This window comes from Lineus longissimus, chromosome 19, assembly GCF_910592395.1.
Source record: "Lineus longissimus chromosome 19, tnLinLong1.2, whole genome shotgun sequence".
NCBI lineage: Eukaryota > Metazoa > Nemertea > Pilidiophora > Heteronemertea > Lineidae > Lineus > Lineus longissimus.
The window spans coordinates 12,917,982-12,934,438 of NC_088326.1; the positions used below are offsets into that span (position 1 = coordinate 12,917,982).

Below are 16,457 nucleotides of genomic sequence, written 5' to 3' on the forward strand. Positions count from 1 at the left end.
CATTCTACCATTAATTAATAACAGCCAAATGAATACACAGACTGCATCCCGCTGAGGCGAGTCCAATAGACCGCACTACTCAACTATGGCTCAGAAACCCGTTAGACAAACAAAGAAAAAGCAATCAAATAAATTAACGTTTATCAGCTACATACAAATGCCAATTAATTTTACTGTAGGGGAAATAAAACTGTCTGTTTGACTTTTAAAACAGCTGTTATTGTCGTTTTACAATAACATACTACCTTGGCTATACAACTCGTTACTACATATAGTAATCTATATTAACCTTTAGAAAGTCAGGGCAAGTATTGTCTGCCTTCCTCTTCCATTGTGTTTACACATGAATAGTCAACTCATTCGAGGAGTCCAAGGCTTGGAACGAGCTGATACCAAAGGAAGGTCATAAATTGACGAAATAAGTGCCATTGTTCAATAGATTTATAGTTGAATGCGATCAAACGATGTCATTTCCGATTGGAGAATGTAAATTTCACTTCATGGTTGACCCAATGACAAATGAACTGATCAGGCTGCTTTTACCACAGCAGTACGTCTCGTGCAATGTGTAGTGTGTCTGTCTTTTCAACTGACATTATACATGTGAGTCTAGAGTACTACATCCCTAGTGTCTCCAGCTGCCCGTGACGCTAATATGAAAACGCAAACGGGCCAGGAGGCAATGAGTTTTAATCATCAGCCCTGCGGCTGCAAAGCATTGTAGAGATTTCGAGCATGACCAAAAAGCATAAAACATTAGAGGCATTGCAATTAGGAAGAGTTACGTATACGAAGAGTTTGGCGTCCAGTTTAGTGCAGACTAGTAACTTGTGTCTGGACGATATGTATTGGACATTTACGGTGCCAGTTCAACCAACGGAGGCACGTGTATGGAAGTCAGTGTCTTTGGCCGCGATTACTTTCACATGTAAAGAGTCACTGTCTTAAATGTCCCGCTGGAAAAAGTGTCCCTCATATTGCATGGCGATGGCTTAAAGTATGTTTCAAAAGTGACCCACGATCTTCGTGTATTGGGCAAGGCCTGAATTCTTTTAACTGCGAGGGGAGGGGAAAACTAAGATTATGTTGCTTGACAACTTGATAATTTACCGCGTCCTCAAACAAAACTGGCATCGAAAGCGGTGATGGTTCAGAACAGGCCCGTCCGAACATCGCAGAATATCACTCCGGCAGATCTTCTCATTATCGCAGAGTGTCTTCGCAGATTATGGTTGTCACTTAAGATACGTGGTGCACAACAAACGAGCCACAAGAAGAGGTCAGAACAAGTCGTCTGCTTTACAAGAAACAAGGAATTACTGGCACGTGATTTATTGACTCTATTTCATTGTTGAAAATAGACTGAAAATTTGATTTTGAATTTCTTCAGGGAACGGTAGTTGTCATACGGAAACTAAATCTTGTCTAAAAGGGTTTGGTGCCTTATGTTTTGTATAGAAATACCCTTCTAAAACAAGAGGAATATTCCTTAAACTTTTCATTTTATCGTGGGAACTACATGTATACCCACAATGCACTGCGGGGAGTAAATCGGCGACAAAGCTACGCGAGTGATGCGGCGGTTGGCGTATGTATCATTCTTCTTGGCATCACGAAAACACCCGACTACTTCTGAGTACCTTCCGGAAATGCTCGAAACATTCCGAGATGTTGGCGAGTATGACGTCAAACGATAAAAAGTGCTGTCAAGCTGATAAACTGGCGTCTTCTGTTCACTGTATAGGAGTAAATCCTTAGCGGGAGAAAGTACATCCATCAAACCACGCGAAAAATATATCGTCAAGAAAGATACGTGCATTACAAGTGAGATTTATAGAGGTCAAGGTCAAACTGATTCTGGGCTCAATGCATGTCTGAGATTGTGTATCGGATGTGTGCGATCCATCATGTGCAAATCCCACTTCAGCTGAAAATATAAGAGTAATGAACTTGTATACATTCACTAATGCATTCCGTAATGAAGCACTGAGTTATTGAAAAAGTGTCACGTGGAAGTGTAAGGACGGTTATTTTGGATATGTGAAGAATGTATGGATGACACCTTAACCAGGTTAACGCATTTTCAGCTCTTTATAGCTTTCTCAATGAATGTTTTAATATATCTTCTACTTTCTTTCCCCCATGCGTCACCAGCCCTCGGCCTCTGGAACTACATAGGCCTCAAAGGTAGGAAACTATAGTCGTGTCACTGATTCTTTCAGCGTAAAGCACTTCGGTTTGTATCTGTAGCTACGGTGCACCTCTCCGTTCTTTTTGTCAATGTTTACATCGTCATTTCACTTTTAAAACAAACACTTTTGTCATTTTTAGTTCTCACACCTGGACGAGTTGCTCCACTGTAGTTTGTCGTGGTAGTCGTTGTTTTGTACACTTTTCAGTTCGTTTCTTTCACTTTTCTCGTCGTTGTATGTCCGCCATTTTCAAGCATTGTAAACAAATCCCGTTGGTTGTATGTCTGTCGTTGCTTGAGTCAATGGCGAGAGATTGTTAGCAGATTCCTAGAGGCGATCTCTAACAGTTTATGCGGAGGCTTTGGGGCAAGTATACGGCTGTTTTCTATCACGGCAGACATTATTGCCGTGGAAACGCTTCCGACAAGATCACCATGATGAGGCGTACGATATTTTTGTATCGGAAGCATAAAAAAGGTTTCCCATCTCATAACGTACGGAATGATTGTCTCTTGCACCTGTTGTGGCGGTTGATTGGATGAAATGATCCGGATGGACGTCTGGATTCAGGCGCTTAATTGAATTTTGTCGCTACAAATTGCCTTCTTTGTTGTAATGCATGCAGTTTAGGCTTTTGCTTGGTAAACGTATTTCCACGTGTATATGCCCCCTCCCCCAACCGACGCGGAGAGAATCTTTCAGATTTAGATAAGTAAACCCGTCCTGTTGCCTTAAAGGCGTGGTTTGTTCGTGTATAAATTGTTTTTTTCTGTCCCACAGGTAATCAATTAGAAATAAACCATATAGTACAGCAACCAGGCACACCTACATGTACCTGATGAATGGAGACGATGTAGAGTACAATATCGATGTAAACAACAGCAGTGTTAAAATTCATATGAATTTTGGTAGGCCTGATTAGAAATCATCAACTTCAATTTCTAATTTCAATCGAAGAAACGTGATCTTTAATGTGCTTGATTCCTTAGACCAACTCCTAATCTAACTGCAACATGACCGCGCAGAACAGTCGGTTCTAATGGGTTCAGCTTTGTAGATTTTAAGATATTTCATTTGTCATCCGAATCCATGCTTTGTAGAATGACAGCTCGAGGTGTAAGCTATAGACACCAGTGATCTTAAATCTTACGGTAGAATATAAGATTATTCTTCAGGTGTTTCGTGGCTTTATGTGCCACGGCAGCCTTTAGAGAAAAACCTGTGAGGATTTGTGCTGCAACAGACCCAGGCGTATGCCGACCCTAATGGATTCAACTTCATAGCTTTTAAGATACTTGATGTCCTCTCCAGAGGCTTCTAATCAGAGGTTTTATGGTCTCTGCCTAAAATTAGAGACTTGGGCATCGCAATTATCACACCAAGTTGATAAATTATACATCGGAGGCAGAATATCGAGAGTGCAGTTACACGTACATGTAGGTAGAGGTACACTTCATTTGCTTCGGAAACTAGTAAAGATTTCGAGTATTTAGATGTTTCGAGTCTAGAGGCCTCATTCACGATCCATGCTTTGAAATTAAAACCAGGTCCCAGTTATGCAAAGGTAGTTCAGTTGCGATTTTTGGTTTATAATAACCAGCTTCTTCAAGTGGTATCCCACTCAATTCGCAAGATTCGGACAAATACCACTAAACCTTACGTTGTATCTTGCCCATAAGCTGACATCCATGCATGAAAACCCAAACGGCCAAGTTAAAAAACCCAAACGCCCGACCACCAAACGACCAACTGCACTTGAAACTTGATAGACACCCAGCGTCTGGTCTCACTTGACTGCACAAACAACAAGTGCATTGACAAGACAGGTCACAGAGACACACTCGTGTAAAGAAAAAAATAAAAATATTCCTCGAGCGGGTTCGAACACGGCACCCTCGCCAGTTGATCCTGACCGTCTTACCCACTAGGCCATGAAGCCGTTGTTACGTATAAACATATTTTTCAGGTTTTCATTTCACGTACAAGCTGACAGAATGGCGTCTTTTGTGCGATCAGTACCATTTTCAGTTTCAAAGTGGCCTTTAAAATTTGCCCTTTTACAATATTGGCAAAGTGAATTCATAAGATACATAATCAGGAGATGAACATGACACCCTCTGATGATTATAGGAGCACGCAGCTATTTTTCGAGTTTTAAAGTTGCAAAACAATTTCCCGCTTTGTTAGAATCAAAACCATGCAAGTATTGAGGAACTGTCTGATGAGGTGGCATTTGATTTCAAAAAATGGTCCCGTGAGGTTGCAATGGCCACTTTTGAAACATGGCTGACCGGCCGTTCATAGCATGACGGACGGGCGTTAGTGTTTTCTAACTTGGCCGATAGGATTTTTATGCATGCATGTCAGCTCGTCAGGCCGGAGTTCTAAAGGATTCACGTTCTCACTACCGTCTTGTCATGTTTCACTTGTCACGAGGTAACTGACTTTGCTTGAAAACACGACTTGAGGGTGAAAAGTGACATCGTGAATCGTATGTAGCCCGCTCTTTGGAAATGACTTGTCCGTTCTTCATCTCACGCATGAAAAGTGAACAGTGATATGTTGTACATGTAAAATCTATATAATCGTAGCCGAATGGAGTGTTACCCTGGACTGAAGCAACCACCTTTCTTGCTTGCATAAATTGTGCTTCTGTAGTTGTAATGCCCTATAAAACATCCAAGTTGTTACCAAACAACTATTTTGGAAGTATCTTGGAGTCAAAAAGAGACATATCGTTTTTTTTGGCGTCGAGAAGTTGCTGACAGTTAAGTAAACACACTTTATGCATTATGGATGTATGTTTCCGACATGAATAATGTAAGAATGGTGGCGTTGGCGCGTTGTCAAGACAAATATCTGGAAAATATCTTCCTATAAAGTCAATACAATGATAGCTCAAGAAATGAAAGCAACATCTTTTCCAAAGAGGTGGTCAAAATATCTTACAAAACCTTCTCATGATACATAGGTTCTAATTCATTGGGAAAATTAAACATATCTTTTGAAATCTTTCTTTATATTCTCGGGTTTAAATAAATAGTTCAGAGGAGGGAGAATGGTGTAGAACAACTTTGTTAACCTGTACAAAACATTGTTTTGTTTTTCGCATTATCGGGCGTATTCGATCCGATAAAAAAATACTATCCAATTTCAAAGTGATATTTGCGCGATGTTCTTTGAGCGTGGTGTTGTTAGCCTATAGAATATCAATATCTGAACATCAAAAAGCTTAATGCTATATAAGGTAAGATGCATCTCGGGCTCTGTTGCCATGGCTCAAAAATGGTATAGGATTTCAAAGCAATACGCATTTCAACTCGTTTTTTTTTTCGAGAAATCCCAAACTTCTATTCGATCCGTTCTGACATACAGGCCGGGAACTTTTCTTCTAAAGTAAGCCAAGGAACAAAAGACTTATGAAGTTGCTACAGGCGAATTAAAAGAAATATCCTATTCAAGATAAGCCGTAACACCTCGGGACCTCGACGTCAGGAGTATGGCGCATTAAAGGCAAAGTTTGCGCTTGAAAATTGTTTATAAGTGGTCAGCTGGAAGTGTACATTTATCTCTACTGGTGGCAGCAGTGGGCAAAAACGTCCTTTAAACGTATCTACCACTCTCATCACGTGCTGTCATGGTCGCCGTCCTGGCTTTTTAATAAGCTAAGTTGCCAGAACCATCGCATGATCATTGCCATGATTGCCTATTCCCGAGTGACATCAGTTCACCTTGAGTTCCCATTCCTTGCGTGCAGCCAGCTTCTAAATGGGACGACAAAACGTATTGACAATCTAAATAATAAGGTTCCTCTATCTATCTCCGCATAAACAAATGCCTTTTGTGGTGGATGCTCTCTCAAAGAAAGTTCAGAAGACTTCTGATCAGACATGACCCTTTATTGTGTATCTCAAGGAGCTTTTGATGTTTGGCTTTAACTTATCCCTCATCAATCACAATTAGACTTCTGCGCTGCCCCGTAACTACGTCGTTCCTCGCGGGCAAAACAGACCGCCATTTTGTTTCACCGACTCCATGATTCGTGTAGCAGATCACAGGCACGTGAAAGTACTAAAATCACAGCCATCATTCGTAAAAAGACTCCAATCGCACCAGTCGGAGTTTGAATAATCGCTACAGCAAAGTGTAATTTTGCCGCTTGGTGACCACCAGGGCGGGAAACTGGGATGAGTCCTTAAACGGGGGACCGTGACCCTTAGCGTCTCCTCCTACACAGTCAGAGATGAGTAAACACTGTGATGGCAATTGTGCTACCAGGAACTTTATTGATGGCTGCGAGTAAACATGATTACTAGACGTCTCATATAGCTCAATACAGCGTTACATTCAGCATATAATTACGTAAACGATATTTGTATCTGGGAGTCACAAGACACGGTGTAGTTACCTGCTCCAAATGTTCTTTTCTGTGATACTATGGGACAGAATGTATGTGATTTCAAATGTTCTAACTTTGGTTGTAAAATATACAAATGGCGACTAAAAAATACTTAGTGCCGTTTCCGCTAAGAAAGAGGTCTCATTCATCCTACTCAATCTCCAAGCTTCGCCATTGGTATAAGCTGCGAAGTAATTAATTAACTCAGTTCACTACCGCATACAGCAACTCTCACTGGACATTGTAACATACCTTTTAAACTTTTGTTAGCAACATGGAGATAATATTTGCGTCTCGTTTATCCTAACTGACGTATTTCAAGACTCTGCAAATATGAACTGCCTCACGCCCTAAAGGCCTATTCAAACATTTCTTGAGGTATTTCCGGTAGCTAAGGGTGTCGCTTAGCAACGGACAACGTTGTTATCTGTTGCCTTGGCAACATTGGTATTGAATATCATAAACTCTGTAGTTACTAATGCCCCGAAGTGCTCCACAAAGTATTTTTACCAAATACAGTATTTCTAAAAGTAAACTCTTAAAATCTCTTAGAATTTTCGACAGAATCAAAATCTATTAGACAGATCATATTTCTAAAGTGCGTTTCCCTCAAAGATATAGAATTCTTGTAATTTTATCTGACAGCGTATAGCAAAGGTATTCGCTTTAACCGTTGGCAACATATCGGAGCGAATGCTGTCGCAAATCCCTGACGATTTGCTGGTCTCGGCCGCGGCTTTGGTCATGTTGCAAAACAGGTTGAATATTGACATTCTGACATATCTCAGTCAGAACAGTTTGCCATTTATTGACGGCAATCAAAAAACCTACAGAAACAACTATTTGTGTTGAAATCAACAAGTACCTTGTGGACCAGATTACAAGTGGCATACAACGTAATCCAACCCCGTTCCCTAGAGTGCTAGTAACACAATACAACATCAAACGCACACAGCTTGTGTGTCCCACTCAGAAAGACAAGCCGTCGCCTTATCCTAGAAAAACGCTTTGATGTCAATATCAACACATTGTGAGAACAAATACTTAAATATCGTGAGCTTTGTGCTTCAGATTTACTAAGGCTGAGCTGACTTTGCGCGTATTTCACTCTAAAAGTGCATAAAATCGCTGTGCATTTTGGCTAATTGCTGTACATTTCAGCGCACTGAATGTACAGTCATCGCCGGAAGATTACTCGATAGCAGTTCCAGTTCAAGAACATGCTCAAAAAGCTTGTTGGGTGAACAGGTTTTTTCACCGTAAAAATGCAGGTAATGCTCAGATTGAAGCGTTGGTAGAGGTGTTCATCTGAATTCCACTGAAGACCGGGGTTAAAGTGTAAGGTCGGATGATAACCTGTATCGTAGTTGACATCAGCCTACAGAATGTATCAGTTGGTTCGTTCTATGGTCGCCGCTCGATGTAAAGGCGGTGCCCTCATTCATTACTGGAATCAAAGCTTTGATTAGTGGCACACACTGCTTTGATATTCACTCTTTGTTTAGGGCGGGCTTCGTTGTTGACCTTTGCTTTATGGCGATAATATCAAAGAAATCACGTGCAGCAATGTATGCTTTGCTTCGATGGATTTTTCATTGAAGAGAGACTAGAGACATGCCTGTTGTTGCCCATCTTTTTCTCGGTTGAACCAAAGAGCGACAAATCTAAGGATTTTTGTCATGATGACAATAGGAGCCTTGAACTTATATGTCATGATTGAATCCTGGGGAAAGCCTCATGATGTAAAATAAACAGATCCGAGGAGTCTCAGGCGTGGCGCGGATTACGAATGATCCGGTTCACTTCACAAAGAATGAACACGTCCATTCTTTGATTCACGCATAAACTTGATGACCTCACGCCAGAAATGAAATGAAGCGAAGCAAAGTACAAAATGGAAGCCTATGTAACAGGGCTCATTGAAAATACTATGTTAATTCTTGGGTTCACCAATGATCCGTGAATAATGAGGCGTGAGGAGTGAAAAGTGAACGTTTACGTAACGTCTGCCTTAACGGATTTTTATTGAACACTGTACATGTATAAGTAGAGGTTCGTTTTCGTGGTGAGTCTCTGGTATTGGTCAACCGATTGTCTTTACCTTTGATCCGATGGCTTTCGAATATATTGCGATCGTAGGTGCTCATACGATCTGTATCTCACCGGAAGACATGGTTTATGATAAAACGCGACAAGCAGGTGGAATCATCGCTGAAACGAAGACAAACTGGCAATAATGGACCTGCATCATTAGTGCGATGTGTGTTACATCTGCGAAGGAATCACTCGACATGTGATGTAATTACGAGGTGCTATATATCGAGAAATACACAGCAGAGCTTGCTCCAGCGCATGGTACGAACTTGTTTTTATTGTAGTGCAAAAATGTCACCTAATAGTCGAGTCAGGAAGGTCAGGAAGATAGGAAGGCTCGAACATGCTAGCCTTGTCTCGTCCTAAAACATAACATCTGTTAAGAAATTGATTGGGACAAATTTGTCATGCTACAGATGAAATTTTTTTTTTCAAGTCCAAATATTTTTTTTATTCGTTTCCTTCTTCTCAAAATGCAGAAACATCATCAGTCCCAAAAAAATTTTGACTTTCAGAATTTTGCACTTCTGAAGAAATTCAAATTTGAAAGATGAAAAAGTTTTAAGTCCAAATATATTGTTTTAATTTTTTTTTCTGCTCAAAATGAAGAATTCAACCTTGGTCCCATGAGTGGTCGTGTTACCGGGGTTTCACTGTATACCTTTGTAGAGTACTTCTGAGGTCGACAGGCATAGAATTCGCCCGAAACAAAGGTGAAATCGCTGTCAACAGTCACCTGGGTAATAATGTCGCCTCTTGCAGCAAACAGCCTGCAACATATGGTTGTCAACGTCGTTGGAGTGGATTGTTCTGTTCCAAAATTACCATGTTCTCTATTATGAGCTAATAAACCAACAGAGTATCCCCTAGATAGCAATATTGCAATCATTCGTTCAATTTATTCAGTTTACATGATATATTTGCATGATGGCCAACACTTTCCACCCTAAACTGATTCAAATATGCATGCACAATCTTTCGAATGACGTACATCAACGTGTTTATCTTTCGAGTTCAAGGATATTTGAAATTAACAATTAATAGCGTGTCACCTGACTCAATTACAACTCCCACGTGACCGTCAATTAAATTAACAAGAAATTGTCATAACATTTCTTGATAACAATCTTTGTTAATTTAGATTCATTGACGAACTGTTGATATTGACTTCTTTGGAGAAGAGGTAGGGGAATGGGTTACAAGAGAGCTGTCATCATCTCGAACCTCAGCACATCAGGTGAAACCTGGGCGCATTTTCTGCATCCTGTTCGGCCGGGATACATAGAATTCACGGTGTCACTTGTCACGTTTCGTATGTCACATGTCACTTGTCATGAGCATGTTCGTTAACTGACTTAAGCTTGACACATGACATGGCATGAGGGTAAGATGATTCAGAATCCTATGTATCCCGCTCGTTCGTCGTCCAAAAGTGACACGTTAGTGGCAGATTGAACACTCTGAAAACCCAGTGTAATATCACACTGCCAAGATTACATGAAGATCAGTGCATGGCCGATCGAAAAGCAATCAATACCCATCGACAAACAAACTCATGTACATGTAGTTGTTTTCAATGATTTGCTCTTATGTCACGGTATTAATCGTGATCGCAGTGCGCAAGTTAAAGGGAACTGGAACCGCCGAGCGATTTATTCAACTTTTCGACTTTCACCGCCCGAGAAAGTCAAACTTCCAACTTCCTATTCGAGTTCAGATTTGTAGCTCCGCCCCAGTGCCCGAGCATGCGCAGTTCAATTTGTTATTATTGAGAATCATGTGAGAATCACGTGAGTCATGCGATCTTTCATTCATGAGTTTTCGTAGTAAATTCCATAGTAGTGACGTCACTCAATGATTGACAGCTAGGCGCCATGTTTCATTCATTCCTCGTTCTGATCACCCGATACGCGGGAAATGAAAACGAGGTCATACGAACTGGCTTGGCGGTTCCAGTTCGCTTTAAGAAATCACTATGATCTAGGTTTATGGATTCTCAATATCTACCAGGTCAAGATGGTTAGTCAGTTGTAGGACTCTCATGGTGAGTGCATTAACTGTGTACAAACGTCAGCTCAAAACGACCGCTAAGAAATGGCGTATGTATGTATATGTACACAAAGTCCCTGGATACGGGGTATCCAGAAACCCTGCTGCCGTAGACCGGCTGAACTTGCAAAGAGACTAACTACTGGTAGAAGAGAAAGCCGGAAGACAAGAGTATTAATTAGAATACATGTAGTTTATTCGCACTTACTTGATTTAGGAGTTTCTGATTTAGCTAGACACTATTGGATGCAAGCTGGGCCGCCCAAGAGAGGAGAGAGAGAGATCTGACGTGCCCAGTACTTAAATACCCAGACGCCAAGTCACGAGCTCAGAGTCCAGGATTACGGGAGACGAATACTGCTGTCGCCGCAATCCCCCGACTTGGAACCGCGTGACTCGGACACCTGGACTCACTGCTTATAATGTGTAATACTATTAATCAAGGCTAAGAACAATGGCGAACAGCTTGATAAGGCACGTTCGGTATACTTCAAACGAGTTGAGTTAACCCTATGAACACCGTGAAGCCTACCTTTTAAGGGCTTCACGGTACATATAATGCATGTTTTATCAAAGTCTGGCCGATACGACATCTGACGGTCAGAGGTATAACTTCTGAAGGCAAATGGCGGAACCATTTGAAACGTCAAGGTGATGACTAACATTGATTGAGTAAAACTATCTTTACATATTTCACGATGAAATGAACGTTTTCGCAGGTATATTTCATCAGGCCTTGAGTCGAAGAAGTAGGAAAATGCCTTGTATGTATCACAAAGTTTTGTCGATATGTCGGCGTAGTCCCCACTCCAGCTCCGTGGGTTAACTTTTCCGTTATCTCTGCCAGGCGGTTGCCGGGTTTAAACAACTCGTTGTCCACCTATCTCATCTTGTCTCAGTGGACTTGACATTCGTCTGTCAATTATCTATCAACTTGTCCTATAATTAATCAGCCATTGATTGGCATCATACAGGGTGCGTCAGAAAGAAACAGGACTTTTTAATTGGTGAGATACTATCGAAATCAATCCAAGACAAAGTGTATAGGTGTTAGTCGTTTTACCAGCACGACAAGAGTTGAGCTAAAACTCTACCAATCCTGGCATTTGTAGCTAGCGACAGCAGCGGCTTCTGTCAAAGCCAAATGCAATACTAAACATGTACTACGTACATTAAACCTGTGTGTTTTGAAGTATTTTTGTATGTTGAGCAAAAATTGCTTTGTTGTTCTTTTATGTTTTAAAAATTATTCCAACGTACCAATACAGCAATAAGCTGACAGGGCTTTCGCATTTCAATAAAATCACTACAATTATAAGTCGCTTGATTTATACACACGATACTAACCAAAAGGATTTATTCATTAAAAATTGCGATTTATGACTTTAATCTGTAGTTAGCGTGTTAGTCGTGGTGAAATTCATGTGAAGGCTAGATTGGTTAGAAGTCTAAAGTCAGTTTAAAATGTCTGCATCATTAAGTTTTTATGCCCCCTGCCTCACAATGAAAATAATTCTCGCCTCGCCAAACCGGTATAATGTCTTTTAACAAAGCCCACTCGCATCTTGTCCTGAATTCCCATTGTTCTACCGTCTTATCAAATGGGCAGGGGCATTATCCTCCTGGCCAGGTAAATTCTCACGCCCAATTTGTTCCTTTAATACGTCGCTACTGTGTTCAATGAAACCCCACAATCTCAGTGCTAGCGCTTCTCGAGAAACCCTTCGTTGCCATCACACACTGCTGAGCTTCCCCGCATATTTATGTACCCCATTCTTAAGCTTTTTACCATGAATGGCAAAGAAATACGCTCTTTTGATATCCACAACTCGCCTTGCCAACGATTTTTTCTTACTCTTTCACGCTGATATCAAGCCATACATTTTCGCTCCAGTTTATTCAGCGGTCTTCTCGCCTTTCATTGAGGATACCGCACAAGGTTCATCATGTAGGCTGTTTGAATACACTGTTTTGCCATTTAGTTATTCAGTGCTCCGGCGTTCTAGAGAACGCTAATTCCATCTTTGCTGATCTTCAGGGCCTTTGACTTATGACTTACCGACCTGATGTGATGCGGTTGGGGAAGGAGCATGCAACTGACCGTGGCAGGCGAATATATTATTCCCCAGAGCACTTTATAACGTGGTGTTTCTACTCTCAGCATCCAATTATAGACCTGTTACTTCTATCTTTCCAGCCATGGACAAGAGGCACCAAGCCATCCTCGACCGCCATCTTGACACCATGAAGTCAGAGGTCAAGGCCAACTTGCTGCTGCCATATTTGATTGACCAAGGCATCGTCAGTGCGCAGGCGCTAACGGAACTGGAACGAGAGGAAGTCGAAACGACCAAGATGGATCGTCTGGTGTCGATGTTGACCAAGAAAGGACCTCGTGCCTTCGATGTTCTGTGCAGTGCATTGAAGAACAATTATGAGACTTTGGCATATGAGTTGATGACTGAATCGCAGGGTGGGGACGAGTTTTATGTATAGCAAGGGTAATGAATTGGCGTGAAACTTTGGATGTTTTGTAAGCTTATGTTTTATGTTTTGCCCAATATTTTGACCTCTTGCGAATCTGCGGAGGAGTCACCAAACTTCGCTTCATAATAGTAACATTGTCTGGTTCAGCCCGCAACCGTATCGGGATTCTTCTTTGCCGAAAGGGCTATGAACAAGACGCAAAGATCATTGTTCACATTCGCAATCAATGAAAAATGCAATGCCTTTCATCTCGCATCTATTAACGAAGTCTGTCTCACAGAAATTATTTCGTTGCCATGGTGACATTTGAAGCATAGGCCTAGCCTTATGAAGAATTTCCAATTATTCGCCTGATAACAAATTCTTCCGATGATAAAGCATTGAGTGCTTTAACCCTTTGTGCAACTACAGCAGCTTACCAACTAATTTGTGTGTTTGTGATCTGACCAGTAGGTCCAATTTAAATCACCTGTAAAAAAACGAACAATTCATTTCCAAAGATTGGGCTACATACGATTCACGAGGTCACATTTCACTCTCACGTCGTGTTTCCAAGCCTGAGTCAGTGAACACGTGACAAGTGAAACATGGCAAGAGACAATGTGAATCCGATATAACTCCGGCCTTATGGTCTGGATGACCGTCGCAGAGAATGATATCGGCCGATTTCCCTATCAACGTGGTGTGATGTCGACTTGCCAATAGGAATTGGTATTACAGTAGAAAATAGACTACCACGCCATCTGCCTTATGAAAATTAAACCTGAAAGTTCACAGAAGCAAAAGCAAGCAAATGTGACGTCGTGCTAAATTGGTACCCAAAATCCAAGTTTCCTCTCAACGGAATGAACCAATTTAACTACTGTGTTGTTTTTTTTCTCTCTCTAGGAAACAAAACAAGTTAAGTTTCTTGGACTCATCGTCCTTGTTCGCGAGTGTATGTTTGTTGTATCACGTGATCAAATGCATAATCACGAAATTAAGCCATGCAATAATAATGTATATACATGTACTTATATGAATGTCCAACGCATAAACTTCGTAATCACATTTACCGAGACTTGTATAATCGAGATTAATTGATTCACTCTCCGTTTGTATCGCGTAAATGTCGTCGAGTGAAAAAGCAATTCCAGATTTCTAGATTAGTACGTGATGTACCACGAGGCGGCGGCATCTGACCACGATTTTTGCGCATCCTGTCGGTAAAACTTATAACTATTCCATGATTGTCGTTGATCTCAAAACACATGTTTGCAATAAGGTAATTCTTCCTGATAATAAATTGGATGCAATATGAACTGACTTTCTTACTTCATTTTATTCAGGGTGTACCACTGACCATTGGCAATAAATAGATAAAATAAAAACGGTATACGCTGAGCAAAATGTCACACATAGTATAAATGAATGAAAAATAAAGGTCTGACTAACAAATTGTTGGTTTTTGTTCTGAGGAAAGTGGTGATTACAGGAATGAATAAAACAGGCGTCATCAGATTTGGAAAGACGGCCTAAAACACTTCATACAGTATTCACACAATACAATGGAGGGAAAATCAAAAACCAGGGCGGCCGAATGAAATTAGAGACCGCAGAGAGAACTTGCAATAGATTTTGATAGAAGGCTTAAGAGTGCTGTGTGATTTGCTAAGATGTAATGACACGAAATTTATGATTATAACCAATATCATTCTCAAAGTTGAAAAGTCTATCCCATTCTAAAAATACCGCTAGAACTACAGACTTTATAGGTGCATCCCCCCAACGACGATAATATATACCGCCAGAGTTATCAATGTACTTCAGATACTGCTGAACCTTTGCTGAGCGCCAGAAATCTATTCTACTGACTTCAAAATTATTATAAAACATTTTTCTACTGGGCCATTTGTCTAAAAATGTAGGTGTTATCTCCATATTTTTGATGTATTTTTCGGTTTGAGGCCATAATTGTTCTACGCATGTTTCCCTGTCCTCCGTTATATGAATGTATCCATAAATGTGTTTATTTTCCTCCATTCTTTTAAAAATGTCAAAATTTATCTCCCGCGTGAAGATGGAGTCCGTATCGAGACGCCAGTAGTAATCCAACCCATCAAATATCTTCTCCTTGTACACCAGCACCGCGTTGAATCTGCACATGTTCCGGTACGTCACTGGCATACCGCTACACGAGTCCATTTCGGGAATGTCCGTAAGATGCTTCGGCGGGGAAATATCAACCTTTTGTAAAAATAAATTCGAAGATGACAGACTCCGCAAACTGTCCAATAGGAGCTCGGCCATTCCACCTTCGTGGAAGACAATCACGGGGTAATCAAACTTCTGGTTGAAGTACGTATCTAGCGATCGCAGCGCCATCTCAAGGAGAACGATGCGTTTAGTGTCCGTGAGAAAATAAATGGCGGCCTTCGGTTTATCAGTTGGCCAGTCCTTGAGAAGTTTCTCAAATCTTTTACGCTCATTGAGAGTATAATTCCCGTTCGAGTTTGCGGAGCACTCTGCACCCCCGTCACAGTAGTATAGTATTGACAACACGCATGCTGACACGAATATACAGAAAGTCAGTAGGATGACACGAATTGACTTTTGAGAAGGCCGGAAACCTATTATTGACTTCATCATGTCCTGCACGGGATCTTTCCGACACTACATCCGATCCTCGTAACGGTAGATTAGAATCCTCGATTATAGAAGGGGACGAGTGTCTCAAAATAGAAGATAGGTATGATTCAGCAGATGTCATCGGTGATTACTTCAAGCTCGGTATTTCTTCTCGCATTTCTGTCAGTCAGTTATTTTCTCATGGGTCCGTTCTTACATTCATCACTCCAGATTGTGAACCCTATTCTGTCGCGATATTGATTTTTACAATGAGTGTTTCAACTGTTATGCCTACAAGATTTAAACAATGTCACATTGTCATGCAAGTATGGGCGTATGAACGTAGCGATACGTGTAATATTTTCAGACCGTGACGGTCGCCAATTCGTCGTGGTGGAGATTAGCTCTATGTTTACCAAGCTAATACCGAAAGCTTATACGGCTAATAGGGCGTGCTGTGCTGACATTGAACTACTTATATTGTTGTTCCAAGGCGAACCAATCGTTACGATGTCGGTCCATCAAGCGTAGTCAGGTTTTGATGTTTCCTGTGAATGATGTAATCCCTTGACGGTGCATGCCGTATTGCGTGTATACTGCTGATGACGATTTCGTAGCGAGTGAAAAAG

At 41.1% G+C, this 16,457-nt stretch overlaps 1 protein-coding gene across 5 annotated transcripts in view; it reads left to right on the forward strand.

Moving 5' to 3' along the window:
- The window catches only part of LOC135502925 (serine/threonine-protein phosphatase 6 regulatory ankyrin repeat subunit A-like), a 31,271-nt gene extending 16,749 nt beyond the window's left edge, over positions 1–14,522 (forward strand). For 4 of the 5 annotated variants that reach the window (XM_064796129.1, XM_064796127.1, XM_064796130.1 and 1 more), the window contains 2 exons: positions 2,155–2,187; positions 12,932–14,522. In XM_064796129.1, the coding sequence (XP_064652199.1) occupies positions 2,155–2,187; positions 12,932–13,230 (332 nt within the window). In that variant the 3' untranslated portion in view covers positions 13,231–14,522. The remainder of the gene's footprint in view (positions 1–2,154; positions 2,188–12,931) is intronic. The other variant, XM_064796131.1, reaches the window with a different exon arrangement.
- The last annotated feature ends 1,935 nt before the right edge of the window (positions 14,523–16,457 follow it).